Genomic DNA, 27,954 nt, shown 5'->3' with positions numbered 1-27,954 from the left:
TGAGAGAGCGAAAGGGAGTGTGGAAGCTCTCATACGCTAGTGAGCGCGAGCTGAGCCGCCAGCTTCTACGCCTGCGCCGTGGCCCTCAGGGCCCCGCGCGCGGCGGGCGGGTGCCCCGTGCGCCTGCGCAGTAGGCAGCGGCAGCAGGGGGAGGTGGAGGCCGTAGAGCGGCAGCGGCAGCGGCAGCAGCGGGTCCCGCGACTGAGGCAGCAGCGGGGGTGGCGGCGGGCGGAAGCTGAGGTGACGAAGGCAGCGGCGGCGGCGGCCGTCTCCCTCACGGTGGCGGAGAGCAAGGCGGTGGCGGCGGACCGGGAGCGGCCCGGCTCCGGCCCCCTGCTCGTTGGCTGTGGCAGGGCCGCCGTGGGGCCGGCCCGGCTCCCGCCCCCTGCAGCTCCCCCTCCGGCTCCTCCTCCGGGGAGACGCCGGGGGCCTGGCCCCGCTCGTGCTCAGACTGCTGCTGCGGCCGTCGTCGGGGGCGGCGGCGGCGGCGCCATGGGCGGCTTGGCCCCGGGGGGGGACGTGGAGCCGGGACTGCCGGTGGAGGTGCGCGGCTCCAACGGGGCCTTCTACAAGGTGAGGCGGCGCGCCGGCCCGGGACGGCCGGCGGGGCGGGGCGGGACCGGGCTTTTGCAGCTGAGCCCCGACCTTACACCTGGGACCCACGCTCCCCCGTCGCCCTCTGGGAGGACCTTTGGAACTTAACCCCTTCCTCTTATCTTGGGCCCCTGTGACACCTGCTTTTACCCCGGCTCAGAAAGAGTGAACATCAGGGCGTCGTTGTGCTTGAATCAGCGTGCTACTCCCCCGCAAGAGACCCCCTTTACTGACTAGCTTTTTTACTTTTCCTGTTTCCTAGAAGTCGTATTTTAGACCTTAATCCTATTTTCCCCACAGTCCGAGCACATGGAGAATGTTCTATTCTTCCCCTGTAAGCCCCTTGGGAAGGCGTTCCACATTAGATCTTTCCTCTTCCTCCAGAGGGCTCGATTTACTGGCCCTGGAAGGCACCCCGCTTTCCTCTTCTATTTCTGTATGTGCCCGACCCAAGGAGAAATTGTCAAAACCTGTGACATTTGGTGTCTTTGACCTCAGGAACTCTGGATTGTACCAGTCAAGTTGCTCCTAGCCATAAGGTGGCATCTTTTCACTAGTCTGTGGTTCCACCCCTTTATCCCAAAGTAGCTGGCCTGCCATTCCACCCCCAAGGATGGGTTTGTATTTAGCATCTCACTTTGACCTCAGATACATTTAGTTCATTCTTGTAGTCTCTTCATCTTGAGGAATGTAAGCTTCATATTGAGGATCTCTAAAAGGGGGTTATTCATGAGGATTCCCTCTGTTTATCTTCTTAATGATCTCCACTTCTAGAAGATTTATGGCCAACCCTCCCAATTTGGGAATCTGATGTAGCCTTTTTTGAAGGAGAAGAGGACCATCTTTAAAAGATCCTTGTTAACTGTAGCTGTCCCCTTCCCCCAGGATTTGGTTCTTTAGAACTCCCTTTACTACCACCTTCTTTATTTTCCCTGAATCCATTTTTGAGGACTTTATTTATTTATTTGCATATTAGGTTAAGCCAGAGAGAGACTCCCTCTTGTCTCTCAGGAATTTTTCTTTGTGTGACTATTGTTATTTTGAAACTCTTTGGAATTATGCAGAAACTTTTTTTTAAAGATTTTATTTATTCATTTTAGGGGGGGGAGAGAAATGGGGGAGGAGTAGGAAGCATCAACTCCCATATGTGCCTTGACCAGGCAAGCCTGGGGTTTTGAATCAGCGACCTGAGCGTTCTAGGTGGATTGGAATTATGCAGAAACTTTCGATTCCAGTCTTACTCTTTCATTTTGTCTAGAGGAGCAATCGCAGAAATATCTTCTGATAACATCACTTGTGAAAAGAGCTGCCCTTCCTTTACTTCACCTCTCAAGTCTTTCTCCTGTAATAGACCTCTCCACCTTCATGCCCTTGGAAATGACTTTCTCTTAACTCCTTCCCTGTGAAGTCATATCTTACTTACTATGGAAAGGGTCTCCTTTTTGCCCTTGGAGTAGAAGGTTTCTACCCCAGCTTCAATTGATAAGGTCAGTGTAGTCATTTTTTACCCACTCCTAATGCCTATTTCTGTCTTACTTCCCTCACCAGATTTCTTTATGTCTAGTGCCTGTGGGTATCTATATTTATCTATATTAACTTATTCTCTCAATTTAAGTCTCTGGCTTTTTAATCTTCATATATATTCCTGATTTTTTTTGCATGCTTTCTAACTCATGGGACTTTCTCTTTTAGCCTATCTCCTTAGCATTTTTGTTTTCTTTGGCAAAGTCTCCAATTTCTTTCTGATTCTGATAGAGTGTATTTGTCTCATTCTTTTCCCCAAAACTTCCCCAAAAATTCAACAAATTTTACCTTTGTTGAAATACCCTTCCTCATAAGATTTTTGCTCCATTTTCCCCAGTACCTTGTCCTTCACCTGGGTCCTTCCCACTCCTAGATTCTTAGATTCTTAAATTGAGTTTGAAATCAAGATGTGATGCTTGCTTTTGTTCTAGGAGGGCATGGAAGCCAAGCATAGCTGGGAAAGATTGGTATCCAGTTCAAATTAACTGTGTGAGACAACTGGGGAGGGGGATGTTTCCCTTCCCACATATGTATCCAGCAGAAAATCTTTCTCTGAATGTTTCCCTTTTCTCCTGGGGGCTATGGCAATGATAGACTTGAATGAATTGGGGACAGGATACTTTGAATCAGAGAATAGAGTTTGAAGTAGAGCCAAAATGTGCATTTTTTTGTTCTGGCCACTTTAGTGTTTTCTGCCCCATGCCTTACAACAAAAAATCCCTAAATTCAGACTAATTTTTCTTCAACTTTCAGTGCCAAATACTTAACCAATCTGACCTTGTTACTAATTTAATATTCATGACTCAGCACACTTTGGTGTGTGGGTCAAGGAGTTAGCTTACATTGCTTCTAGAACTGTAAATTTGGTCAAGTCCCTTTCTCCCCTCCCAGAATTGGGTCCTACTTTTGATTTTCCTTGAAAGAACTGCACATGTCAGGTTTGGTATCTGAGTTATTTTGTTTCAACTCTTTTCTGTCAGAATTTACTGTATTGTATTCTCTTTCAGTTGTACTCTCTCAAATGAAATATCTGTTAACTTTCCAGAGCATAATCATTCAACTTTCCACACCTTGCTTGGAAGTCCTAATTCCCATTCTTCTCTTAAGGAATATGCCATCTTCAACTTTTTTTTTTTTTTTTTTTCCTGTATTTTTCTGAAGCTGGAATCGGGGAGAGATAGTCAGACAGACTCCCGCATGTGCCCGACCGGGATCCACCCGGCACACCCACCAGGGGCAACGCTCTGCCCACCAGGGGGCGATGCTCTGCCACGACCAGAGCCACTCCAGCGCCTGGGGCAGAGGCCAAGGAGCCATCCCCAGCGCCCGGGCCATCTTTGCTCCAATGGAGCCTCGGCTGCGGGAGGGGAAGAGAGAGACAGAGAGGAAGGAGAGGGGGAGGGGTGGAGAAGCAGATGGGCGCTTCTCCTGTGTGCCCTGGCTGGGAATTGAACCTGGGACTTCTGCACGCCAGGCCGACGCTCTACCACTGAGCCAACCAGCCAGGGCCTGTTCATAGTTTTTTTTTTGTGTTTTTTTTTTGTATTTTTCTGAAACTGGAAACGGGGAGGCAGTCAGACAGACTCCTGCATGCGCCCGACCAGGATCCACCCGGCACGCCCACCAGGGGACGATGCTCTGCCCATCCGGGGCGTCGCTGTGTCGGGACCAGAGCCACTCTAGCGCCTGGGGCGGAGGCCAAGGAGCCATCCCCAGTGCCCGGGCCATCTTTTGCTCCAATGGAGCCTCGGCTGCAGGAGGGGAAGAGAGAGACAGAGAGGAAGGAGAGGGGAAGGGGTGGAGAAGCAGATGGGCGCCTCTCCTGTGTGCCCTGGCCGAGAATCGAACCTGGGATCTCCGCACGCCAGGCCGACGCTCTACCACTGAGCCAACCGGCCAGGGCCATAGTTTTTTTTTATAGTCCGGCCCTCCAACGGTCTGAGGGACAGTGAACTGGCCCCCTGTGTAAAAAGTTTGGGGACCCTGCTCTAACCAACCCGGTCATCCGGCCAGGGCTGGCATCCTTAACTTTAACATGTGATTTTTAACCAGACCTTTCTTGCTTTTCTCCTAGAACTCCCTCTGCTTTGAGAGCCCAGGACTAGAAGATAGGTTGGAGGTGGGGCCAATTTTGTATCTTATAGAATTTAAGGAAATTTAAGTACCTAAGAACCTAGAACTCTTCCTCTGACTAGTCCTAGGCCCTATAAAACAAAACCAGGATATGCCATGGTCACTGAATTGAGTCATCCTTTGGATCTGGTTAGTTTTTAGAGATTCACTCACCAACTCTTTTCCTCACCTGCTTATCTTCCTAATGAGCATGTACTAAGGAGAACTGGGAGCTCACTGTGTACCATTAGTATTTTTGGAGGAAAAAAATTAGGGTGATTTGGAATTTGAAGTTGAAGAGACAACTTGGAGAATATTTGAAGGAAAAAAGACCATGAAAGAATAAGAGTAAGTGATGTTTGGTTGAATTGCTGAGTAATGCAAGGGAAAACTCCATTCTGAGTTCTGCTTTTCTGCTTTACGGATGATGGTAGCTAGGAAAACCAGGGTGTCACCCTGGCCGGATAGCTAAATTGCTTTGGGCACTGGTTGGCAAACTGCAGCTCGCGAGCCACATGTGGCTCTTTGGCCCCTCTTCCACAAAAGACCACATTCAGGCGTCTCCTCGATAAGGAATATACCTACCTGTAAGTTTAAGTTTAAAAAATTTGGCTCTCAAAAGAAATTTCAGTCGTTGTACTGTTAATATTTGGCTCTGTTGACTAATGAGTTTGCCGACCACTGGTAGGGTGTCATCCCGATATGCAAAGTTTGCAGGCTTGATCCCAAGTCAGGGCACATAGAGGAACAGATCAGTGTTTCTGTCTGTCTTTCTCCCTCCCTCTTTCTCTAAAGTCAGATAATTTTTTTTCTTCTTTTCAAGTGAGAGGAGCAAAGATAAAGAGACAGACCTCACATGTGCCCCAATTGGGATTTAACAGGCAACCCCTGTCTGTGGCCAATGCTCTGCTCATCTGGGGCCAACACACTTGAATCAATCAAGCCATGGCTGGGGGCTGGGGAGAGAGAGGGAGAAAGGAGAGGGATGGAAAAGCAAATGGTCACTTCTGTGTGTCCTGACTGGGAATTGAACCTGGGACATCCACATGCTGGGCCAACACTGTACCACTGAGTCAACCAGCCAGGGTCAATAAATTTCTTAAAAGATGTTTATTATTTTAGAGAGAGGAGAGAGAGAGAGAGAGAGAGAGTGAAGGAGAGGGGAGGAGCAGGAAGGACCAACTCAGAGCAGCTGCTTCCCACATGTGCTTTGACCAGGCAAGCCCAGGGCCCTGAACGGCAACTTTAGCGTTCCAGATCAATGTTTTATCCACTGTGCCACCACAGGTCAGGCAATAAATACCTTTTTAAAAATATATATTTTATTTATTGATTTTATAGAGGCAGGGACAAGAATTACCAACTCATAGTTGCGCATTGATTGCTTGTCATATGTGTCTTGACGGGAAAGCCCAGGGTTCTAAACTAGTGACCCCAGCATTCCAGATCAACATATTGTCCACTGTGCCACCATAGGCCAGGCAATAAGTAAATTTAAAAACAAATTATTTAAACAAACCAGGATGTCATTACCTTCACCTGAGGGCTGAGCCTGATGACATGTTGGAGGAGAGTTGGATTAGAGTGTTAAGCGTATCCTTTGTGAATAAATGTATCTAGGAGTGGTTATCTCTTCACAAAAGAGGTAGGCAGGTGCCTGACCTGTGATGGTACAGTGGATAAAGTGTTGACGTGAAATGCTGAGGTCTCCATTTCAAAACCGTGGGATTACCTGGTCAAGACATATGCAAGAAGCAGTGAATTGATGCTTCCTGCTCTTCTCTCCCTTCTCTCTTTGTCTCCCTCTCCTTCCTCTCTCTAAAATCAATAAATTAAATATTTTAACAAAAACAAAAAAAGTAGGCAAGTGATTTTCTTTTGTCTCTTCTACTTCGTTTTGTGTCATCCCTAAAATGTTTTGAGAATAGCTGACTCAAAAAATCTTTAAAAAAAAAAGAATTTTAAAGGCCTGACCTGTGGTGGCGCAGTGGATAAAGTGTTAACCTGGAAACGCTGAGGTTGCCGGTTCAAAACCCTGGGCTTGCCTGGTCAAGGCACATATGGGAGTTGATGCTTCCTGCTCCTCCCCCCTTCTCTCTCTCTCTCTCTCACTCTCTCTCCCCTCTCTATAATAATAAAAAAAAAAATCTTAAAAAAAAAAGAATAGCTGACTCTAGAAACTTATTTCTAAAGCTTAGAGATAAACATTGTGGCTAAAATCAGCTGAAGAGGTGGTTGACATGTTTCTAGAAATCCAGATAGGCCCTTATAATGGGGGAAAAGAAGAGGGGAGGGATACAATATTAGTGGTTGAGGGAGGAGGAAACTTAAAAGAGCCAAGAAGAACTGAAAGGGGAAGAGGGATTAATCAAATAGGAGTAAAAGTGCCTCAGAAAACTTGAGTGGAGAATAGTAGGAGTGGGTATTGATGGAGCTGAAGGAAGAGTAGGAAAACATTTCTGGGGAAGGGAATGGCATAAAGTATGGATAAGGAAGCAGTCAGACAGTACCAGGAGTACCAATGCCTTGGGCAATAGTAAGATTCCATTAACAAGATCCAGTGCCTTGTATAAAGAGGGATTTTTTTTTTTTGAGAGAGAGAGAGAGCGGGAGGAAGGGAGAGAGATGAAAAGCATCAACTTGTAGATGTGGCACTTTTAGTTGTTTTTTGTTTCTCATACATGCCTTGACCAAGGGGCTCCAGCCGAGTCAGTGACCCCTTGTTTAAGCCAGCAACCATGGGGTCATGTCTATGATCTCATGCTCAAACAGGTGACCCTGCGCTCAAGCTGGTGAGCCTGTGCTCAAGCTAGATGAACCCATACACAAGTCAGCGACCTTAGGGTTTCAAACCTGGGACTTCAGTGTTCCAGGTCAATGCTCTGTCCAGTGTGCCATCACCACTCAGGCTCAAGAGTGAAATTTTAAAGTAGAACAACAAATCAGTGTTTTTCTCTCTGTCTCCTTTTTCCCTCCCTCTCTCTGAAAATCAATGAATAAATATTTTTTCAAAAAGTAAATTGCCTGACTAGTGGTGACGCAGTGAATAGAGTGTCGACCTGGGATGCTGAGATACCAGGTTCAAAACCCGAGGTTGCTGGTTTGAGCAAGGGGTCACTGGCTCAGCTGGAGGTCCCCCCTCCCTCCTCCAGTTAAGGCACCTATGAGAAGCAGTCAATGCGCTGACCTGTGGAGGCACAGTGGATGAAGCATCAACCTTGAATGTTACGGTCACTGGTTTGAAACCTTGGGCTTGCTAGTGAAGGCACATATGAGTTGATGCTCCTGTTCTTCTCTACACCCTACTTTCTCTCCCCCTCTCTAAAATCAATAAAGCAAGCTTTTTTTTTTTTTTTAAAAAAAGCAAAACAATCAATGAATAAACTGCAGCTATGAGTTGATGCTTCTCATCTCTCTCCCTTCCTCGCTCACTAAAAATATAAAAATTTTTTAAAAGTGATATTTAGGTTTAGATTTTCCCACCATAAGGAAATAACAATATAGTAAATGTTTATGACTGATCAATTCTGTGAGGTGAGAGTGACAGTATGTGTTTTTGGTGTTTTCTACCCTTTTGTCTCTAGCTGTGAAGCTCAAGAATAGTTTCTGTGCATTAGTTAGCCTTTTGAACCCCCACCCCCAATTTTTTTTCACTTTTTTTTTAAGTATTTTTCTGAAGTGAGAAGCAGGGAGGCAGAGACAAACTCCTGCATGTGTCTGACTAGGACCCACCCGGCAAGCCCACTAGGGGGCGATGCTCCTTTGCAACCGGAGCCATTCTAGCACCTGAGGGCAGAGGTCATGGAGCCAACCTCAGCACCTGGGCCAACTTTGCTCCAATGGAGCCTTGGCTGCGGGAGGGGAATAAAGAGATTGAGAGAAAGGGGGTGGGGGTGGAGAAGCAGATGAGTGCTTCTCCTATGTGCCCTGTCCGGGAATCGAACCTGGGGCTTCCACACGCCGGGCTGACGCTTTACCACTGTGCCAGCCCACCAGGGCTTTTTAAACTTCTTTATTGAGATATAATTGACATAAAATGAAGTAAAATTATTTAAAATTTTTATTTATTTCAGCAAGACAGGAAGAGAGAGAGAGAGAGAGGCAGGAATATCAAGTTGTTTCTATATATGCCCTGATTGGGGATTAAACCAGCAACTTCTGCACTTAGGGATGATGCTCTAACCAACTAAGCTGAGCTATCCAGTAAAGGCATTTCTTTTTCTTTTTTTTTTTTAATATTAGAGAGAAAGGGGGATAGAGAAGGAGAGAGAAACACTGATCTGTTCCTGTATAGGCCCTGACCAGAGATCGAACTGGCAACCTCCACATATTGCTCTAACCAATGGAGCCATCTAGCCAGGGCCAATGAAATACATATTAAAGTGTACAGTTTGGCCTGACAGGTGGTGGTACAGTATACAGAGTGTTGACCTGGGACACTGAAATCCCAGGTTTGAAACCCCAAGGTCACTGCTTGAGTGTGGGATCATCAGCATGATCCTAAGTTTGCTGGCTTGAGCTGCGCCCCTCTCTCCCATCAAGCCATGTATGAGCAGCCATCAGTGAACAGCTAAACTACAAATTGATTCTTCTCATCTCTCTCCTTGTATCTCTCTCTCAAAAAACAAGTATACAGCCTGACCAGGCGGTGGTGCAGTGGATAGAGCGTCAGACTGGGATGCGGAAGGACCCAGGTTCAAGACCCCAAGGTCGCTGGATCGAGCAAGGGGGGTTACTCGGTCTGCTGAAGGCCTGCAGTCAAGGCATATATGAGAAAGCAATCAATGAACAACTAAGGTGTCACAAAGAAAAACTGATGATTGATGCTTATCATCTCTCTCTGTTCCTGTCTGTCTGTCCCTGTCTATCCCTCTTCTGACTCTCTCTCTGTCCCTGTAAAAAAAAACAAAAAACACGGCCCTGGCCGGTTGGCTCAGTGGTAGAGCATCGGCCTGGTGTGCAGGAGTCCCAGGTTTGATTCCCAGCCAGGGCACACAGGAGAAGCGCCCATCTGCTTCTCCACCCCTCCCCCTCTCCTTCCTCTCTGTCTCTCTCTTCCCCTGCCGCAGCCGAGGCTCCATTGGAGCAAAGTTGGCCCAGGCGCTGAGGATGGCTTTGTGGCCTCTGCCTCAGGTGCTAGAATGGCTCTGGTTGCAACGGAGCGACGCCCCAGATGGGCGTGCCGGGTGGATCCCAGTTGGGAGCATGCGGGAGTCTGTCTGACTGTGTCCCCGTTTCCAACTTCAGAAAAAAAAAAAAATAATAATAATAAAAAGAACCCTAAACAAACAAGTATACAATTTGTTAGGCTTTTTTGTTGTTGATTTTAGTGAGACAGACAGACTAGTTGGAAGGGAGAGAAAAGCTTCAACTTGTAGTTGTGGCACTTTAGTTGTTCATTGATGGCTTCTCATACGTGCCTTGACTGGTAGGCTCCAGCTGAGCCAGTGACCCCTTCCTCAAGTCAGTGACCTTTGGGCTCAAGCCAGCGACCAAAGGATCATGTTGGTGATTCCATGCTCAAGCAGGTGACCTTGGGGTTTCGTACTTGGGATTTCAGCATCCCAGTTCAATGCTCTATCCACTGCACCACTATGAGTCAGGCCAAATTGTTAGGTTTTAACATATATATATGTGCATATATGTTTATGTATATGTATATAATGTGCGTACATATACATATAATTAAAAGCCATTACCACAGTCAATAACGAACATTCCTATCAACCCACAAGATTTCAACATTACTTGATTTTTGACAGAAATGAAAGGAAATTCAGTTAGAGAAAGAATAGCTTTTTCAACTAATGGTGTTCAAACAACTTAATATCCATAGATAAAAATATTGAACTTTGTTACTATCTTGCACCTAAATGTAAAATAAAAACTGTTAAACTCCTAGAACACATGAATGTGTAAACCTTTGTGACCCTGGATTAGGCAAAAACTTACTAGGTATAAGACCAAGAGCTCAGTCATAAAAGAACAAATTGATAAATTGGAATTTATCAAAATTAGCAATTTAAAAAATTATTTTTTTTTAATTTATTTGTTTATTTTTTTACAGAGACAGAGAGTCAGAGAGAGGGATAGACAGGGACAGACAGACAGGAATGGAGAGAGATGAGAAGCATCAAACATTAGTTTTTCATTGTGCGTTGCAACACCGTAGTTGTTCATTGATAGCTTTCTCACATGTGCCTTGACTGCGGGCCTTCAGCAGACTGAGCAACCCCTTGCTGGAGCCAGCGACCTTGGGTCCAAGCTGGTGAGCCTTGCTCAAACCAGATGAGCCCGCACTCAAGCTGGCGACCTTGAGGTCTCGAACCTGGGTCCTTCCGCATCCCAGTCTGATGCTCTATCCACTGCGCCACCGCCTGGTCAGGCAAAATTAGCAATTTTTAAAAGGTTTTTTGTTCATTAATTTTAGAGAGAGGAGAGAGAAGGAAGAGGGTGGGGAGGAGCGGGAAGCATCAACTCATAGTAGTAGCTGTTATATGTGCCTGGAGATTTGAACAGTTAACCTTAGTATTTCAGATCGACGATTTATGTACCACGCTACCACAGGTCAGGCAAAATTAGCAATCTTTAATTTGGAGTATGTGAAAATAGGGAGAGAGTGGCCTGACCTGTGGTGGCGCAGTGGATAAAGCATCGACCTGGAAATGCTGAGGTCGCCGGTTCGAAGCCCTGGGCTTGCCTGGTCAAGGCACATATGGGAGTTGATGCTTCCAGCTCCTCCCCCGCCCCTTCTCTCTGTCTCTCCCTCTCCTTTCTAAAATGAATAAATAAAAAAGAAAAATTAAAAAAAAAGAAAGAAAAAAGAAAATAGCGAGAGAAGGTAGAAAAACTGGGAGCATAGCATTGAACACATAGTTTTGGCTACTGCTCCCTGGTCTAGTGGTTAGGATCTGCACTCTCATATCTTTGGCTTCCACAGTGAGGACATCAATAATAGGAGGTAGACTAGCTGTTCACTCATCCCATTTCTCCCTTGTCATGATCTCAAAACTGGGGTCTTCTACAGATTTTATCTTTCTCAAATGCTTAGCAGTATTATAGTCTAGCATTCAGAAATCTCACATCTGTTAAGTCTTAATTTTTAATACATTGTTGACCGCTCACAAGTTAACTCTTGTTTTCATGCCCAAACGTTGTTGACCGCTCACGAGTTAACTCGTGTTTGCGCTTGCATTAGCTTTTTCAGTTTTTGAAACTCAGGGTAATATAGGGTTATTGTATTTGTGACTCTTCACCCTGAGTGTCGAAATTCAAAAAACAGCACACCGTTCTATATTCTCATGCGGACTCCTTTTCTTTCCACTCCTCCAGGCGTGAGACCGCAAAGTGGAAGATGCAGTAAACAAAATCAATCACAGTATTGAGTGGTTTAAACTTGGACTATCTTCTAACTGCTAGCAGTTTGAACATACATATCAAGGATATTGTAGCCTGACCAGGCGGTGGTGCAGTGGATAGAGTATTGGACTGGGATATGGAGGACCCAGGTTCGAGATCCCGAGGTCGCCAGCTTGAGCCTAAGGTCACTGGGTCTGTTGTACCCCCCCCCCCCCTTAAAGGCACGTATGAGAAATCAGTGAATGAACAACTAAGGAACTGCAACGAAGAATTGATGTTTCTCATCTCTCTCCCTTCCTGTCTGTCTGTCCCTATCTTTCCCTCTCTCTGACTCTGTCTCTCCCACAAGAAAAAAAAAAGGCTATTGTAAAATCTTTTCTTTGTCATTTTCATTCCAACCAGAACGTGTAAAGTGTGTGTTTCAAAAGGAAAGCGCAGCGAAACCAGATATATTTGCAAAACATGTTGTGTACCATTACAAGTAGGTGATTGCTATATATATAGTATACCACACCAAAAAAATTACTAAAATATATATTATGTGTAAAATATAATATGTAGCAGATATGTACAAAGTTTCATTTAAGTTTATTATGTACAAATAAAGTATACTGAAGTTTATTTAGATTGTTTCACTTTCATACTCAATTACGGAAAAATAGCTGGTGACATGAGATAACTTCTGTGTAAAATTGCGGGTCAACAAAGTGTTCATTTTCTTCTCTAAATTGTGTTTTGAACTTTTCCAATGTTCTGTTTATTCTCTTAGGACAGGCATCAAGGCACTAAGTTTGCTTAGGTCTTTTGCTGTATTTGAAAGCTAGACCCTTCTCTCTCTTTTGACAGGTCCTGATGTCCTCTAGGTGTTCCAGGACAGCTCCACACTGTCTCAAGGGATATTCTTAGCCTTGCTGAATGTTGTTGGTATTTTAATTGAATTCTGGCAAGCTGCTCAGCACAAAAGGAAGCAGACAGATAGGATGGCCCCTGTGGGAGCCATAGTAGACCACCAGTTTCCAGGCTGTTTTGATGCAAGTGATTTGCACCTTTCTACTTTCTGTTTCATCTTATTTCTGGATTTTGCCACATCTCTTTCCATGCCAAATATCATTCCTTTCTCTCTACCTCAATAGTCATGTTCTTTATCCAGTACAGCTTTTTCCTGTCCCGGTCTTTAGCTTGCTTGTGGCCCCATCTAACACTCTACTTCAAGGGCCTCTGAATTGTCTCTGTTCCTTTCATGGCTAGATGGTGGGGCGTTTTTGTTCTTTTGTGTTTTTTTTTTACTTTGTTCTAAAATTTGTTCTAGGGCTTTGTGAAGGATGTCCATGAAGACTCTGTTACCATCTTCTTTGAAAACAAGTAAGACCTTGGGAGTAGAGAATCCAGTATACTAGGTCCTAGAAGGAGATTGGAGAAAAGGGGGTGGCTGAGGTCCATGAAGATGTAATAGTTGGGAGAAAGCCAAGGGTTTGGATGGGCAACTTGATCGGGATCCCAAGATAGGAAAGGGCTAAAGTTCAGTGAAGGTAAGGTGGCATTTGACCCTGTATTTAAATTGTAGCAAGAGATGAAAGAGACCAACATGGAGCAGGGCCTGGGGTTTAGCTTCTAATCACCAGGGAAGGTGGAAATTGCCCAGGGATTTCAGGCAATAACCCCTTCCTGAAGAAATGGGTAACCACATTAGTCTGAACAGCTTTCATATCCCCGCTTCATTTGCAGCTGGCAGAGTGAGAGACAAATTCCTTTTGGGGATGTGCGGCTACCACCTCCAGCTGACTATAATAAGGAAATCACAGAAGGGGATGAGGTGGAGGTAAGGGCCATTGAGTCTACCCTTTCTAAATTTCATTTTTCTCAGTGTGTCTCCCTTTCTCTGATACCAGTATCCTAGGCTCCTCACTGTTGGTTCACTGCCCTCCTCCCTATGCTAAGCTATTAACATCCAGCCAGGTAGTCTGTGGACAAGTGAAGTGCTGCAACATGGCCTGACCAGGCAGTGGTGCAGTGGATAAGAGTGTCGGACTGGGATGCTGAGGACCCAGATTCAAAACCTTGAGGTCACTGGCTTGAGCACAGCCTCATCTGGCTTGAATGTGGGCTCACCAGTTTGAGCTCAGGGTCACTGGCTTGAGCCCAAAGTCGCTGGCTTGAGCAAGGGGTCACTCACTCTGCTGGAGCCCCCTGGTCATGGCACATATGAGAAAGCAATCAGTGAACAACTAAGGTGTCGCAACAAAGAATTGATGCTTTTCATCTCTCTTCCTGTTTGTCCCTTTCTCTGTCTCTGTCACATACACAAAAAAAGAAATGCTGCAGCGTGTCCATCTCTATTGTGATCAGTCAAACTCTCAGGGAACTTAATTTCAGGAGATTATTCACCTTCTATTTATGATAACGTCTAGAGGTGCAGAGTTTGCTGGTTCGATCCCTGGTCAGGGCACATATAGGAACAGATTGATGTTTGTGTCTCTCTCTTTTCTCCTTCCTCTCTCAATGAAATCTATAAATAAAAATTAAAAAATAAACTAGTGCCCTCTGATTTTTTTTTTTTTTTGAGAGAGTTAGTGGTAGAGATAGTTACAAGGAGCTGCTCCTTTATGTGCCCCAATGGGGAATTGAACTGGCAACCTCCGTACTCTGGGACAATGCTTCAACTTACTGAGCTATCTGGCCAGGACTTAATAATTTCTTTTTTATTTTCAGAGAGAGAGAGATAGAGGAAGGGAGAGAGTAAGGAATTACTCATTTGTTCTACTCAGTCATGCACTTATTGGCTGCTTCCTGTGTGTGCCCTGACCAGCAGTTGAACCCACAACTTTGTTTCAGGTCAACACTCTGACTGAGCTAACTGGTCAGGGCCCTGTCTGATTTTTTTTTTTTTTTTTTTTTTTTTATAGAGACAGAGAGAGGGATAGATAGGGACAGACAGACAGGAACAGAGAGAGATGAGAAGCATCGATCATCAGTTTTTTGTTGCGACACCTTAGTTGTTCATTGATTGTTTTCTCATATGTGCCTTGACCGCGGGCCCCCAGCAGACCGAGTAACCCCTTGCTTGAGCCATCGACCTTGGGCTCAAGTTGGTGAGCTTTTTGCTCAAGCTGGCTACCTCGGGGTCTCGAACCTGGGTCTTCCGCATCCCAGTCTGATGCTCTATCCCCTGCGCCACCGCCTGGTCAGGCCCCTGTCTGATTTTTAATTAGCAGCTCCTTCCTTTAGTTTTCTTTCTCTCTCTTTTTTAAAGATTTTATTTATTGATTTGAAGAGAGAAAGGTGATGGGGAGGAATAGGAAACATCAACTCATAGTAGTTGCTTCTCATATGTGCCTTGACCAGGCAAGCCCAGGGTTTTAAACCAGCAACCTCAGCATTCCAGGTTGGCACTTTATCCACTGTGCCACCAAAGGTCAGGTGCATTTATCTTGTTTAAGGATACCTCCCAAGTATCTTACTCCTTTTTCCATTCTCGATGTTCTTGGATGGTCCTCAATATCTTTTTTTTTTTTTTTTTTTAAGCGAGAAAGAGAGGGACACACAGACAGGGAGAGAGATGAGAAGCCTCAACTCAATAGTTGTGGCACCTTAGTTCATTGATTACTTCTCATATGTGCCTTGACTGGGGGTTGGGGGTTCCTGCTGAGCCAGGGACCCCTTGCTCAAGCCGGTGATCTTTGGGTTCAAGCTGGCGACCATGGGGTCATGTCTATGATCCCACACTCAAGCCAGCAACCCCGCACTCCGGCTGATGAGCCCGCCCTCAAGCTGGCCACCTCAGGGTTTCAAGTCTGGGTCCTCAGGATTCCAGGCTGACACTCTATCCACTGCGCCACCACCTGGTCAGGCCAGGCTATTATTTTAATTTTTATTATTAATATTTTCTTAATATCTTTTTTTATTTTCATCTTCCCTTCAGGTTTATTCTCGAGCCAATGAGCAAGAACCTTCTGGCTGGTGGCTGGCCCGGGTGCGGATGATGAAGGGAGATGTGAGTGATTGTGGAAGTCTTTGGATAACTGCTGAAATAAGTATTTTATTCATAGAAAGGTGAGAGATAGAAACTCAGTTCATCCACAACTTTTCTCTTTTTTTTTTGCCAGTTCTATGTCATTGAATATGCTGCCTGTGATGCTACTTACAATGAGATTGTCACCCTGGATCGGCTTCGGCCAGTTAATCCCAATCCCCTTGCAACCAAAGGCAGCTTCTTCAAGGTTACCATGGCTGTTCCTGAAGATCTAAGAGAAGCGTGAGTGTTAGGGATGTCGGGAGTGGTGGACCCTCTTTACAGCCCTTACTTCTGCCCTTATTTCTCCCAGACCCTGCTCCGAGTCTCAGTCTTGTCTGTTGTTCCCTTGGGCCCAGTTCCAGTCTTCCTTAATTCCTGTTCTTTTACCTTTGTCCTTTTTTATTTTTCTCTATCCCTCTCTCTCCCCTGAACCTTGGACTGCGTTCTGCACTTTCTGCCCTCTGAACACTTTTCTCTTTCTCTGCAGCTGTTCTAATGAAAATGTCCATAAAGAGTTCAAGAAAGCATTGGGAACGAATTGCATCTTTCTCAACATCACAAATAGTGAGCTCTTCATCCTGGTGAGTTTATTCATAAGTCTTTTCAACAATTTTTCCTTCTCCCCTTCTAGCTTCTTTGTAGAAAGGGAGGAGCTAAAATGTGCTTATATTTATTTGTCAGAGAGGACTGTATTGCTCCTGACTCCTGTGGGCCCAGGTAGCCCTAGCTTTCCTTTGTCTTCCTTGTGTCTGACCTTACTTTTTTTTTTTTTAACCTGGTCATTATATTGAAACCTGGGTTGGCACCCTCCCTTGCATATTTAGATTCTCAGAAATAGACTACAGTTCTCACCTGTGCCTGCTGTCTAAAATCACTTCCCTGGCTCTGGCCAGTTTGCTCAGTGGTAGAGTGTCAGCCCACCATGTGGATGTCTGAGGTTCAATTCCCTGTCAGGGCACACAGGAGAAGCACCCATCTGCTGCTTCTCCCTTCCTCCTCTTGCCTCTCTCTGTCTCTCTCTCTCTCTCTGTCTTCCCCTCCAGCAGCCATGACTTGATTGGAGCGAGTTGGCCCCAGACCCTGAGGATGGCTCCATGGCCTCCACCTCAGGTGCTAGGAAGAGCTCAGTTGCTGAGCAATTGAGCAACACCCCAGATGGGCAAATCATCACCCACTAGTCGGCTTGCTGGGTGGATCCCGGTTGGGGTGCATGCCAGAGTCTATCTCTGCTTTCCCTCCTCTCACTAAATTAAAAAAAAGAAAAAGAAAAAAAAAAATCACTTCCCTTCGGTGCCCAGGTAGTAGGCCCTTGTGAGGCTAACAAATGGTTTTCCTGTTTCCTAGCTTTATTTCTAACTCCCACCCTTTTCCAGAGACTCAGGCATCCTGATTCCCAGTTGCTGGCTTTCCTGCAGTATATATTTAAAGTCAGTTTTAATGATTTCCATTGGTTTCTTCCCAGTCAACCACAGAAGCCCCTGTGAAGCGGGCATCCCTGCTGGGTGATATGCATTTTCGAAGCCTGCGCACCAAACTGCTACTCATGTCTCGCAATGAAGAAGCCACCAAGCACCTAGAGGTAAATTTGGGTTTACTTTTTACTGCTGAATATATTGGTATTATTGTCCTCCTGCCTTCTTGCCCAATCCTCCACCCATGCTCTTAGGTTTACAGATCAAAAAGACTAAGGCTTTTGTGGGCCATTATTCATGGTCTGCTATTTTATCCCAGACTCCTCCAGATGGCAGAGCTCCATCATGTTATAGGACAGTTGTTTTCAAACTCTTTTTGAACCATGGGACTCTTATTAAGTGAAATTTACTTGAAAGCACAGTACACAAAACATCAATCAGAGCAGCAGAAGGGGGTGTGGCTCTTTCTTACACCAGGATCCCTCAGATCACTTCTGGGGCCCTGACTGGTTGGCTCAGTGGATAGAGCATCGGCCAAGCGTGCAGTCGTCCTGGGTTCCATCTCCGGTCAGGGCACACATGAGAAACGACCATCTGCTTCTCCTCCCCTCCTTCTCTCCCTTCTCTCTTTTTCCTTCTTGCAGCCAGTGGCTTGAGTAGTTTGAGCGTCAGTCCCGGGTGCTGAAGAGAGCTCGGTTGATTCGAGCATCGGCCCCAGACAGGTTTCTGGGTGGATCACGGTCAGGACACGTGGAAGTCTGTCTCTCTGTCACCCCTCCTCTCACTTGAAAAAAGAAAAAAAATCACTTCTGGGAACGAAATCACTTTGAGAATCATTTGTACACTGGAAAGACCACTGGACTTGGAATCCTATATCTTGCTTTGTCAAATAATTGATCTTTGGCAAGTCATTTGGTTTTACTGAGCTTTTATCATTCTCATTTATGACAACAAGGTAATTGGACTAGAATACAGGGTTAGGCAAAAGTAGGTTTACCGTGTGAGTACACAAAACAATTTCTTGTGTTATTTACTAATGTATTATTTGTATTACAACTGTAAGCCTACTTTTGTCCACTCCTGTATTTCTATGAGGTTTGAGTTCTGACACCTTATGATGGTCAGATATCCTTTTCTTAGGTATTATACCATCCTAAATGAGTAGGGTATGTGTTTGTGTTTGAACATGCATTTCCATTTATCAAGTGAACTGATTCTGGATCATGGTATAATCTTTCACTTGTCTAGGAATGCTACTTACAGGCACTGGCAGTTAAAAAATTCACCATTGCCTGACCTGTGGTGGCGCAGTGGATAAAGCGTCGACCTGGCAATGCTGAGGTCGCTGGTTCGAAACCCTGGGCTTGCCTGGTCAAGGCACATATGGGAATTAATGCTTCCAGCTCCTCCCCCCCCTTCTCTCTCTCTGTCTCTCCTCTCTCTCTCTCTCTCTCTCTCTCTCTCTCTCTCTCTCTGTCTCTCCCTCTCCTCTCTAAAAAAATGAATAAATAAATAAATAATTTTAAAAAAATTTCACCATTAACTTCAGATAATTTGAACTGTGTCTTCTCCGTTTCCCAATGAGTTCCATTTCACCAGGTTTCCTGATGACAAAATGTAGAATATTCAACTCTTCTAGGACTTGGTTGTATTGATTTGTGTGGTAAAGTGTACCAGATAGCTAACTTAACCATACAGGTGCAAGATCTTAAGAATAGGGGCATGTTGCTGACCTGTGGTGGCACAGTGGATAAAAGTGGCAATCTGGAACACTGAGGTTACTGGTTCGAGACCCAGCCCTTGCCTGGTCAAGGCACGTATGGGAGTTGATGCTTCCAGCTCCTCCCCCCCTTTTCTCTCTCTGTCATCTCTAAAATGAGTAAATAAAAACAATTAAAAAATAAAAAAGAATAGGGACATGTTGCCTGATCAGATCGGTGGTGCTGCAGTGGATAGTGTGTCAACCTGGGACACTAATGACCCAGGTTTGAAACCGCAAGGTCACCCAGCTTGAGTGCTAGGTTGCCTGATCCCATAGTCGCTGGCTTGAGCAAGGGGTCACTGGCTTGGCTGGAGACCCCCACCTCTAGCCAGTCAAGGCATGTATGAGAAAGCAATCAGTGAAAACTCAGGTGCCACAACTATAAGCTGATGCTTCTCATCTTTCTCTCTTCCTGTCTCACTAAAAATAAAAAGAATAGGGACATGTTTTTGTTTTTGAAAAATCTTGCCTGTTTTCTTCTTTTTTTACGATTTATTGATTTTTAGAGGGGAGGGGGAGAGAAAAGGGGATGAGAAGCCAGAAGGATCAACTTATAGAAGTTGCTTCCAGTATGTGCCTTGACCTGGGAAGCCCAGGGTTTCGAACCAGTGACCTCAGCATTGTAGGTCGATGCTTTATCCACTGTACCGCCACAGGTCAGACTTGCCTGTTTTGCTTTTAAAATTATTTTAGAAATATTGAAAGAATAAAGGATAATACACCACGTACCCTTGTAACCATCAGGCAGTTTAAGAAATAAAACCCGTGGCAAACTTCTAGAAGATATTTGTAACTAATCAAATTGTCTCCCTCCCTCCCTAACTCAGGTATTTTGAACACCCAGTATAATTCTTTTTTCTAGTCTTCTCTTCTTGCCTTAATCTTTGTGATAATTCAGCTTCATTTGTCTTGGAAATAGAAAGTCATGGGTAATGATCTGGGAGTGTCCCTTTTTAGATATCTTTCCTATTTGGTCCTTCTTACCTAGGAATCACTCTTCTAGAACCTTTTCTGTCTTTCTTGGCTTTGTACTCAGGGATCCCACAAAGGACTGATTAAGAAATTTAGTAGTGGCCTGGCCTGTGGTGGCGCAGTGGATAAAGCGTTGACCTGGAAATGCTGAGGTCGCCGGTTCGAAACCCTGGGCTTGCCTGGTCAAAGCACATATGGGAGTTGATGCTTCCAGCTCCTCCCTCCCTTCTCTCTCTCTCTCTCTCTCTCTCTCTCTCTCTCCTCTCTAAAATGAATAAATAAATTAATTAATTAAAAAAAAAGAAAAAAAGAAATTTAGTAGTATGGTGTTCATAGGCTCTGCTTTTCTTAACCTGTTGCTTTCTGTTCAACTTTTCAGGTTTTATTTTGGGAGTTGATATTAGTTTGGTTAAGGTAATAGTTCCTTATTTTTGCATTTTTGTGAAAAATCCTTTCTCTGATAGTTCAAAAATTTAATTGTCCCATAGAGAGCAAAGTTTGTAAAATATCCCATAAATAGTAGAACTAGAAGAGAGGAAAATACAGTGAGGTTTAATCATGACAGTCTCAGACCAGAGTCCAAGTAATGTATCAGATTATTTACAGAAAAGACAATTATCAAAAAAAGAAATAGAAGAAAAATTCCTGTATGTAAATAAATGTATATAAATAAATGCAGATTGAAAGAAATATCTAATTTTATTCAAATTTAATTTTAATTCCACTCAGATTTTAAAATACCAAATTTAGAAGTATACTGGCAATTTGTTTTATATCTAAATAAAGAATTTTATGTACATTTCAGCCAAAAAATAACAAGCATGTACACAAACAAAAGGGATTTATTCTTGTCTGGCCTGTGGTGGCACAGTGGATAAAGCATCAGCCTAAGAGCGCTAAGGTCATTGGGTTGCAATCCTGGGCTTGCCTGGTTAAGGCACATATGAGAAGCAACTACTTCGAGTTGATGCTTCCTTCTTCTCCTGCACATCTCTCTCTCTTTCTCTTTCTGTCTCTCAAATCAGTATAAAAAGGGTGGGGGCCTGACCAGGCAGTGGCGCAGTGGATAAAACATTGGACTGGGACAAGGAGGACCCAGGTTCGAAACCCCGAGGTTGCTGGCATGAGCAAGGGATCACTCGCTCTGTTGTAGCATACTTCCCCATCCAGGCACAAATAAGAAAGCAATCAGTTAACAACTGAGGTGCCGCAACGAAGAGTTGATGCTTCTCATCTCTCTTCCTTCCTGTCTCTCTGTCTCCCTCTCTGTCACAAAAAAACGGGAGGAGGTGATTTATTCTTTGCTAAGAAGTAAAATGACATCTGCAGAATTAAGTAGTGATTTAAAGTTGTATGTTGTCCTGGCTGATTAGCTCAGTCAGTTAAGAGCATTGGCCCCACCTGACCAGGCGGTGGCGCAGTGGATAGAGCGTCGGACTGGGATGTGGAGGACCCAGGTTCGAGATCCTGAGGTAGCCAGCTTGAGCATGAGCTCATCTGGTTTGAGCAAAGCTCACCAGTTTGGACCCAAGGTCACTGGCTTAAACAAGGGGTTACTCGGTCTGCTGAAGGCCCACGGTCAAAGCACATATGAGAAAGCAGTCAGTGAATAACTAAGGTGTCACAACGAAAAATTGATGATTGATGCTTCTCATCTCTCTCTGTTCCTGTCTGTCTGTCCCTATCTATCCCTCTCTCTCTCTTTCTGTCTCTAAGAAAAAAAAAAAAAGCATTGGCCCCAAAATGACAAGGTTGTGGGTTTGATCCCTAGTCAGGGGACACATGGAAAGCAACCAATGAATGCACAACTGCGTGGAATAACAAATGAATTCTTCCCTTCTCCCTCCCTGCTCTCCTTTCCTCTTTGACTCTTAAAAAAAAAAACAAAACAAAAAAAACCCTGGCCTGATAGCATGGTTGGTTGGAGCATCCTCCCAGAGTGTGTAGATTCTTGGTTTGATGTTCTTGTCTCTCTCTCTCTCTCTCTTTCTTACTAAAATCAATAAATAAAAGTTAAAAAAATTTTTACTGCCTGTGTTTAAAAAAAGAGGTTATATGTCCATTGAAGTTGGTTTTGTATTGTATTTGTACTTAAAAAACAGTCTCTGTAATGCAAGAACTCAGAAAATATACTATATAACCTTCATAGAAAAAAAAGTTATTTTAGTTCACTGAAAAGAACCAAGTATAAATGCCTTATAATTAAAAATCATCACCTAAAAATGAACTAGAAATGTTTGAGAATTATTAAAACCATAAAGCATAATGGTGGATCACCATTTATGCCCCCATACTGGTGATGTTCAAAGACATGACTTGAGGGGGTTTAAACACACGATATGATATGCAGAGGTGCGTTATAGAATTGGACACCTGAAACCTGTATAGTTATGTTAACTTGTACCACCCTAATAAGTTCAACGAATACATATATCAAAAGAGAGAGAAAAATCCTTTCACCAGTCTTATTGAATCCTCTTGATAGTCTGGGAATGAGGTAGGTCTGGTGTAATCATTTAGCAGATGACAAAACTGAGGCACAGAGAGTTTTGTTTAAGATCACACTACCACATAGTGTTAGAGCCAAATCCAGAACTTTGGTGGCTCCCAGCCCAAACTCTGTCCTTATTTTCTCCCCTTCCCTCATTCCAAAGCCGTTGGTATTTGGAATGTAGGAGTAGAATTTAAAGTTCCTGAATTCTCCACACAGGTCCTGGTGGTCAGCAGACTATGGTGGTTCTGGCATATATTCATATATTTCCCCCCCCCCCCCCGAAGTGAGAAGCAAGGAGCCAGAGACAGACTACTGCATGCGCCCGACCTGTGATGCTTTGCCCATCTGGGCTGTTGCTCAGTTGCAACCGGAGCCATTCTAGCACCTGAGGCGGAGGCCATGGAGCCATTCTCAGCACCCCAGCCAGCTTTGCTCCAATGGAGCCTTGGCTGTGGGAGGGGAAGAGAGAGGCAGACAGGAAGGAGAGGGGGAAGGGTGGAGAAGCAGATGGGCGCTTCTCCTGTGTGCCCTGGCTAGGAATCGAACCTAGGACTTCCACATGCTAGACCGACGCTCTACCACTGAGCCAACTGGCCAGGGCTTGGCTTTCATATATATTTTTTTCTCATTGCAGTTATGCAACGACGTATCAGGTACCTGAGACAGGTTTTCTGAGATTCCACTTTTATGATTCCTTTCAGACCAGTAAGCAGTTGGCAGCAGCGTTCCAAGAGGAGTTCACAGTGCGAGAGGACCTGATGGGACTGGCAATTGGGACTCATGGTGCCAACATCCAACAGGCCCGAAAAGTACCTGGGGTGACTGCCATTGAGTTGGGTGAAGAGACCTGTACTTTCCGCATCTATGGGGAGGTCAGTAAAAGATATCTGTCACCTAGTTCTCTTCAGGGATACAGAGAAGAGAGAGTGATGTAGAAAGGAAACCTAAGTCGTGTACATCTTCCTCCCTGATTTGGGTGGCAGTAATTTTCCCTAAGACATAGTGACAGAAAGATCATTGTTTGAGATCCAAATTCTCTATTTTAGTAACGACTCCCCACTCCTCTTAGACTCCCGAGGCGTGCCGACAGGCCAGAAGCTACCTTGAGTTTTCTGAGGACTCCGTGCAAGTGCCCAGGAACCTGGTTGGTGAGTTGTGTGTGTGTGTGTGTGTGTGTATGGTCTACCGGAAAAGTTCTGTCCGTTTTTGGAATAAAACAAAATACAAATTTTTCTTACCATCAATTAACTTTATTAAATAATATATTTCCACACCAATCCTATTTTCCGAATATGGTCCGAAATGGTTTGCTGAGCTGAATTAAGCCTTTCTGCGATCTCTGATGTTGTCAGAAAAGGATCTTGCTCCAGCATGGTCTTAACAACATCATCATCGATCAAAGATGGTCACCCAGAACTGTGGCTTATCAGAAAGGTCGAAATCACCTGTTTCGAATTTTTCGAACCATCTTCTGCATGTCCTATCAGAAGCTGTACCTTCACCAAACACTTTCAATAAATTTCTACATGCTTCTGTAGCATTTCTTCCTTGTTGAAATTTGTAGAAAATACAGTGGCGTAAATGAACTTTATCAGTAGCCATGGGTACACTATCGCTTCACACATAAGACTAACGTGAATCAACTTTGTTTTAATTTAGTTAATTTGCTACGTCAGTATGTATACATTAAGTGATAAAAATAGGCACACATGCGCCAAATAAACATATGCTAACGTGTCAAAACTTGTGATAGAAACAGAACTTTCTGGTAGACCTTATATATATAAAAGAGAATACAGGTGGGGGCAGGAGGTGAGATTCTCTAAAGTGATTCTGGGCTTGACACCTCTCTGTGACTTTAGTTTCACAAGGACAGAACAGTCTATAGGAGGATTGACAAAAAAGGAAGAACAGATTTCTAGGGATTGTAATATTTTGTCCTGTGAAAACTCAACAGAAACCTACACACAGGAGAATAATTAAACAATCTATATATAGAAGCTGAAAGTCTATCTTAACTGTTTTGATTCTTCTTTCTTTCCTTTAAAAAAAAGGTCTAATTCCTCCTTTACCTATTCAGGCAAAGTGATTGGAAAGAACGGGAAAGTGATCCAGGAGATTGTGGATAAATCTGGTGTGGTGAGGGTTCGAGTAGAAGGTGATAACGACAAGAAGAACCCCAGGGAGGAGGTATGGGCATCTGTTCCTAGAGACTGGTGTTGAGAAGTAGGTGGGATTGTTCATAAAGCCTTTCTCTGAGAATGGGGGTTTCTAGGGGGTGGAGCATGAGAACTCTTTATTTCCCCAATAGATGTAGAGCCAGAAAGATCCCATTGGTTGAGCTTCCATTTGACTCTCCTAATTCATCGGCCCTTCTCTCCCTCTTTTCTCCAGGGAATGGTTCCCTTCATATTTGTTGGCACCCGAGAGAATATCAGCAATGCTCAGGCTCTGTTAGAATATCACCTCTCCTACTTGCAGGTACCCAAGCTGGAAACCTGGGAGAGAAAAGCTCTGGGTGTATATAGTAAGGGGACTAAGACTGCTGGTGGATAAGATTAGGAGTTTTGGTGCACAGGTGTCTCTTGAGTAGATTAGAAACCACCGGGTGGGAATGGAGCTCTGGGGTTGGATCCCAGAATGTTCTGTTTAAACAATGTCTTCCTTGAGTTTAGATACATAGGGATGGTTGGGGCAGAGAAGCATGAAAGGAGACTATTCATTAATATTATATTTATTCCTCCTTCTGTATTTTCCTCCATATTTTACCCAACCAGGAAGTAGAACAGCTTCGCTTGGAGAGGCTGCAAATTGATGAACAGCTTCGTCAGATTGGGCTGGGCTTTCGCCCTCCTGGGAGTGGGCGGGGCAGCGGTGGCAGTGACAAGGCTGGATATACCACAGATGAGAGCTCCTCCTCCTCCCTGCACACCACACGAACCTATGGGGGCAGCTACGGGGGCCGGGGTCGGGGCCGGAGGACAGGTGGTCCTACCTATGGTGAGACAGTTGTGGGAGAGGAAGGCAGTTGGTGGTGGGGCTTATGGGGAGAGGCAAAGGTCTGGGTAGAAGCTCGAGGAAAGGGTGATGGAGATGGTAATTGGCTAGGGGACTTGTGAGTGAGAGGAAGTCGTCTTCCCATTTGGGGGCAGTGATGGATCTTGGAGGGGGGGCAGTGAGTGACCCGATTGAACTCCACTGTGTTCTTTAGGCCCCAGCTCAGACCCATCTACTGCTTCTGAGACTGAGTCTGAGAAGAGAGAAGATCCTATCCGAGCTGGCCCAGGAGACCGGGATCCCCCAAACCGGGGGGAAGAAAGCCGGAGGCGGCCAATTGGGGGCCGGGGTAGGGGCCCCCCACCAGCTCCCCGGCCTACCTCGCGATACAACTCTTCATCTATTAGCTCAGGTACCAATACTAGACAGCTGGGTATATGAATGGAGGCCAAAGGGAAAATGGTAGACACATGACTGCCAACTCCTCCTCTTTCTCTAACCAGTGCTGAAGGATCCAGACAGTAACCCCTACAGCCTACTGGACACATCTGAACCAGAGCCTCCAATTGATTCAGAACCCGGGGAGCCCCCACCAGCAAGTGCCCGACGGCGCCGTTCCCGCCGCCGCCGCACTGACGAAGACAGGACTGTTATGGATGCAGGCCTGGAATCGGATGGGCCTAGCACGACAGAAAATGGCCTGGGTAAGGGGTGTTGAAAAAAATTAGAGCTGGGCAAGAACTGAGGGGTGGGAGATTGGTTGCATGACAAATTTTTCCCTGCCCCACAGAAGATGAGTCCAGACCTCAGCGTCGTAATCGGAGCCGCCGCCGTCGTAATCGCGGTAACCGTACTGATGGTTCTGTCAGTGGAGACCGCCAGCCAGGTCAGCTAACGCTGGGTGCCAGCATCCTTCCTGAGAGCTAAGAGAACGGGTTTCCCCTACCCTATGAAAACCGGGGTTGGGGTTCAGTGGGTATCTAAAGACAGTGGTGTACCTGGGCTTCTTCTGAAACTCTTGGTCCTCTGCCTTTCCTAGTGACTGTGGCTGACTATATCTCCAGAGCAGAGTCTCAGAGCCGCCAGCGGCCACCCCTGGAACGCACTAAACCCTCAGAGGTCTCTCTTTCAGGACAGAAGGTAGGCAAGCAAGATGTAATTGCTCCTTCCCCGTTTTTTGTTCTTTTGGGGTAGGGGGCATAAGAAAATTCCCAAAGAATTATCTTGATAAATTGCAGAGAAGACTGTCTGATGGAGTTTTTAGGCTATATTTAAAATAGTGGAAAGTTTAAATAGAAGAAAAAATTTGAATAGAATAAAGTTTGGTTTTTATTTCTGGATCCCAGTGAAATTGACTAGAGAGGCAGGTCAGGGACTAATCCCTGGGTCACCCAATGCCAGGTTTGCTTAGAGGATAGGGAATGTTGTTACCTTAATTTCTACTGACCACCTCTTTCCTTCCTCTCCATTTTCTTTCCCATTTTCCCCCTAGTGTGACTCTGTCAGCAAGCTTCCTAAGGGCCCCTCAGAGAATGGGGAGCTCTCCGCCCCCCTGGAGTTGGGTAGTTTGGTGAATGGGGTTTCATAAAACCTCCAGCCTGCATCCCTCCCTTCTCCATCTCGCTTGCTGCCCAACACCATGACCCTCACAGGCCCGACTGACCTGCGCTGGAGCTGCTCTTATCTAGGGGGGAGGGGGGTGGCACAGAAGCTTGGGTCCCCCCCAACCTCTAGGAGCTAGTGGAGGGGTGTGTAACAGGGTCATACCCACCTCCCTCTTGTCCGCCCTGCCCCCAGGGTGAGGGGAGCCTCTCCTTCCCCATCAGACTGGATGTGCCTTTAGCCTCTAATGCCCCACTCTCTCTGAACACCCCCATTCTCCGCCTGTTGGTTCGGGGTGCTCCTTGACCCACCCAGATTTGACAGTTCAGGGGGCCCCCCTGCTATCCCTCCTCCCATCCTGTACCCCCGATTTCTGGGGCCTCATCACTGTGGAAGACGGGGATAGTAAGGGTATATAATTGGGTGGGAGGCATGGGGAAGGTTTTGGACTAGAACCAGGGGTGTGTATGAAGGGGGGGTGACAAGGTCCCCCTGGGGAAGGGGGACCAACCTTATCTGGTGGATGAGAAGGCGTATTTATTTTTCACTGTACAGTATTTAAAAAGAGAATTAAAAAAATCCGAATGGCTCTCTGGTTCCTGTGTCTTCCTTGTGCCTTCTTTGGTCCAGCTGTTTTCTTATATTGACTGTCCCACTCCTTGGCCCTTGTTTCCTTTCTCCACACCTGGCTCCTGTAGTGTCCCAGAGATGCTCTACTTTTGGACTTTCAGACAATCGTTCATTTCCAGGTACCCTTCTGGTGGAAGAGAGGGGCTTGTATGTTTGCTGCTTCTCTTCTACCCCAGGTTTGCTGGTAGGGGCCACTCCTTTCCCTGAGTCACAGCTCGCTAGGTAGGGCTGCTTCTAGTTGGAGCTGTTCCTAAAAGCTGAGAGAGAGCCAAGGCTGGCTGCTTAATCCGATTACCTGAGGCCTGGGGCTTGGGCTGGGCCTTGGGCAGAGTGGGGAGCAGGGTTCCCCCATGAAAGCCTCTGGGACCTGGATATCCAGTTCTCATTGCTGCTGGTTCCTGCTCTGCATCCAGTCTTTTTCAGCATCCACAGCCTTGATCTCAGCCCCAAGGGAAGTGTCCTGGGGTGCCTGGCTCCCTGATTC

General features: G+C 45.5%; 1 protein-coding gene across 1 annotated transcript; it reads left to right on the top strand.

Moving 5' to 3' along the window:
* Positions 1–76: 76 nt before the first annotated feature.
* FXR2 (FMR1 autosomal homolog 2) lies at positions 77–27,429 on the top strand. The gene is made up of 17 exons (XM_066364775.1): positions 77–573; positions 12,899–12,951; positions 13,315–13,408; positions 15,509–15,580; positions 15,693–15,841; positions 16,089–16,182; positions 17,064–17,180; positions 22,943–23,113; positions 23,311–23,389; positions 24,322–24,431; positions 24,636–24,722; positions 25,019–25,241; positions 25,453–25,650; positions 25,742–25,942; positions 26,029–26,124; positions 26,278–26,378; positions 26,731–27,429. The coding sequence occupies exons 1-17, from the start codon at positions 493–495 to the stop codon at positions 26,824–26,826; spliced, it is 2,022 nt and encodes a 673-aa protein (XP_066220872.1). The 5' UTR covers positions 77–492; the 3' UTR covers positions 26,827–27,429.
* The last annotated feature ends 525 nt before the right edge of the window (positions 27,430–27,954 follow it).

This window comes from Saccopteryx leptura, chromosome 2 (assembly GCF_036850995.1).
Source record: "Saccopteryx leptura isolate mSacLep1 chromosome 2, mSacLep1_pri_phased_curated, whole genome shotgun sequence".
NCBI lineage: Eukaryota > Metazoa > Chordata > Mammalia > Chiroptera > Emballonuridae > Saccopteryx > Saccopteryx leptura.
Note: the sequence above shows the minus strand (reverse complement) of the source record. Positions and strands in the feature narration are given on the sequence as shown.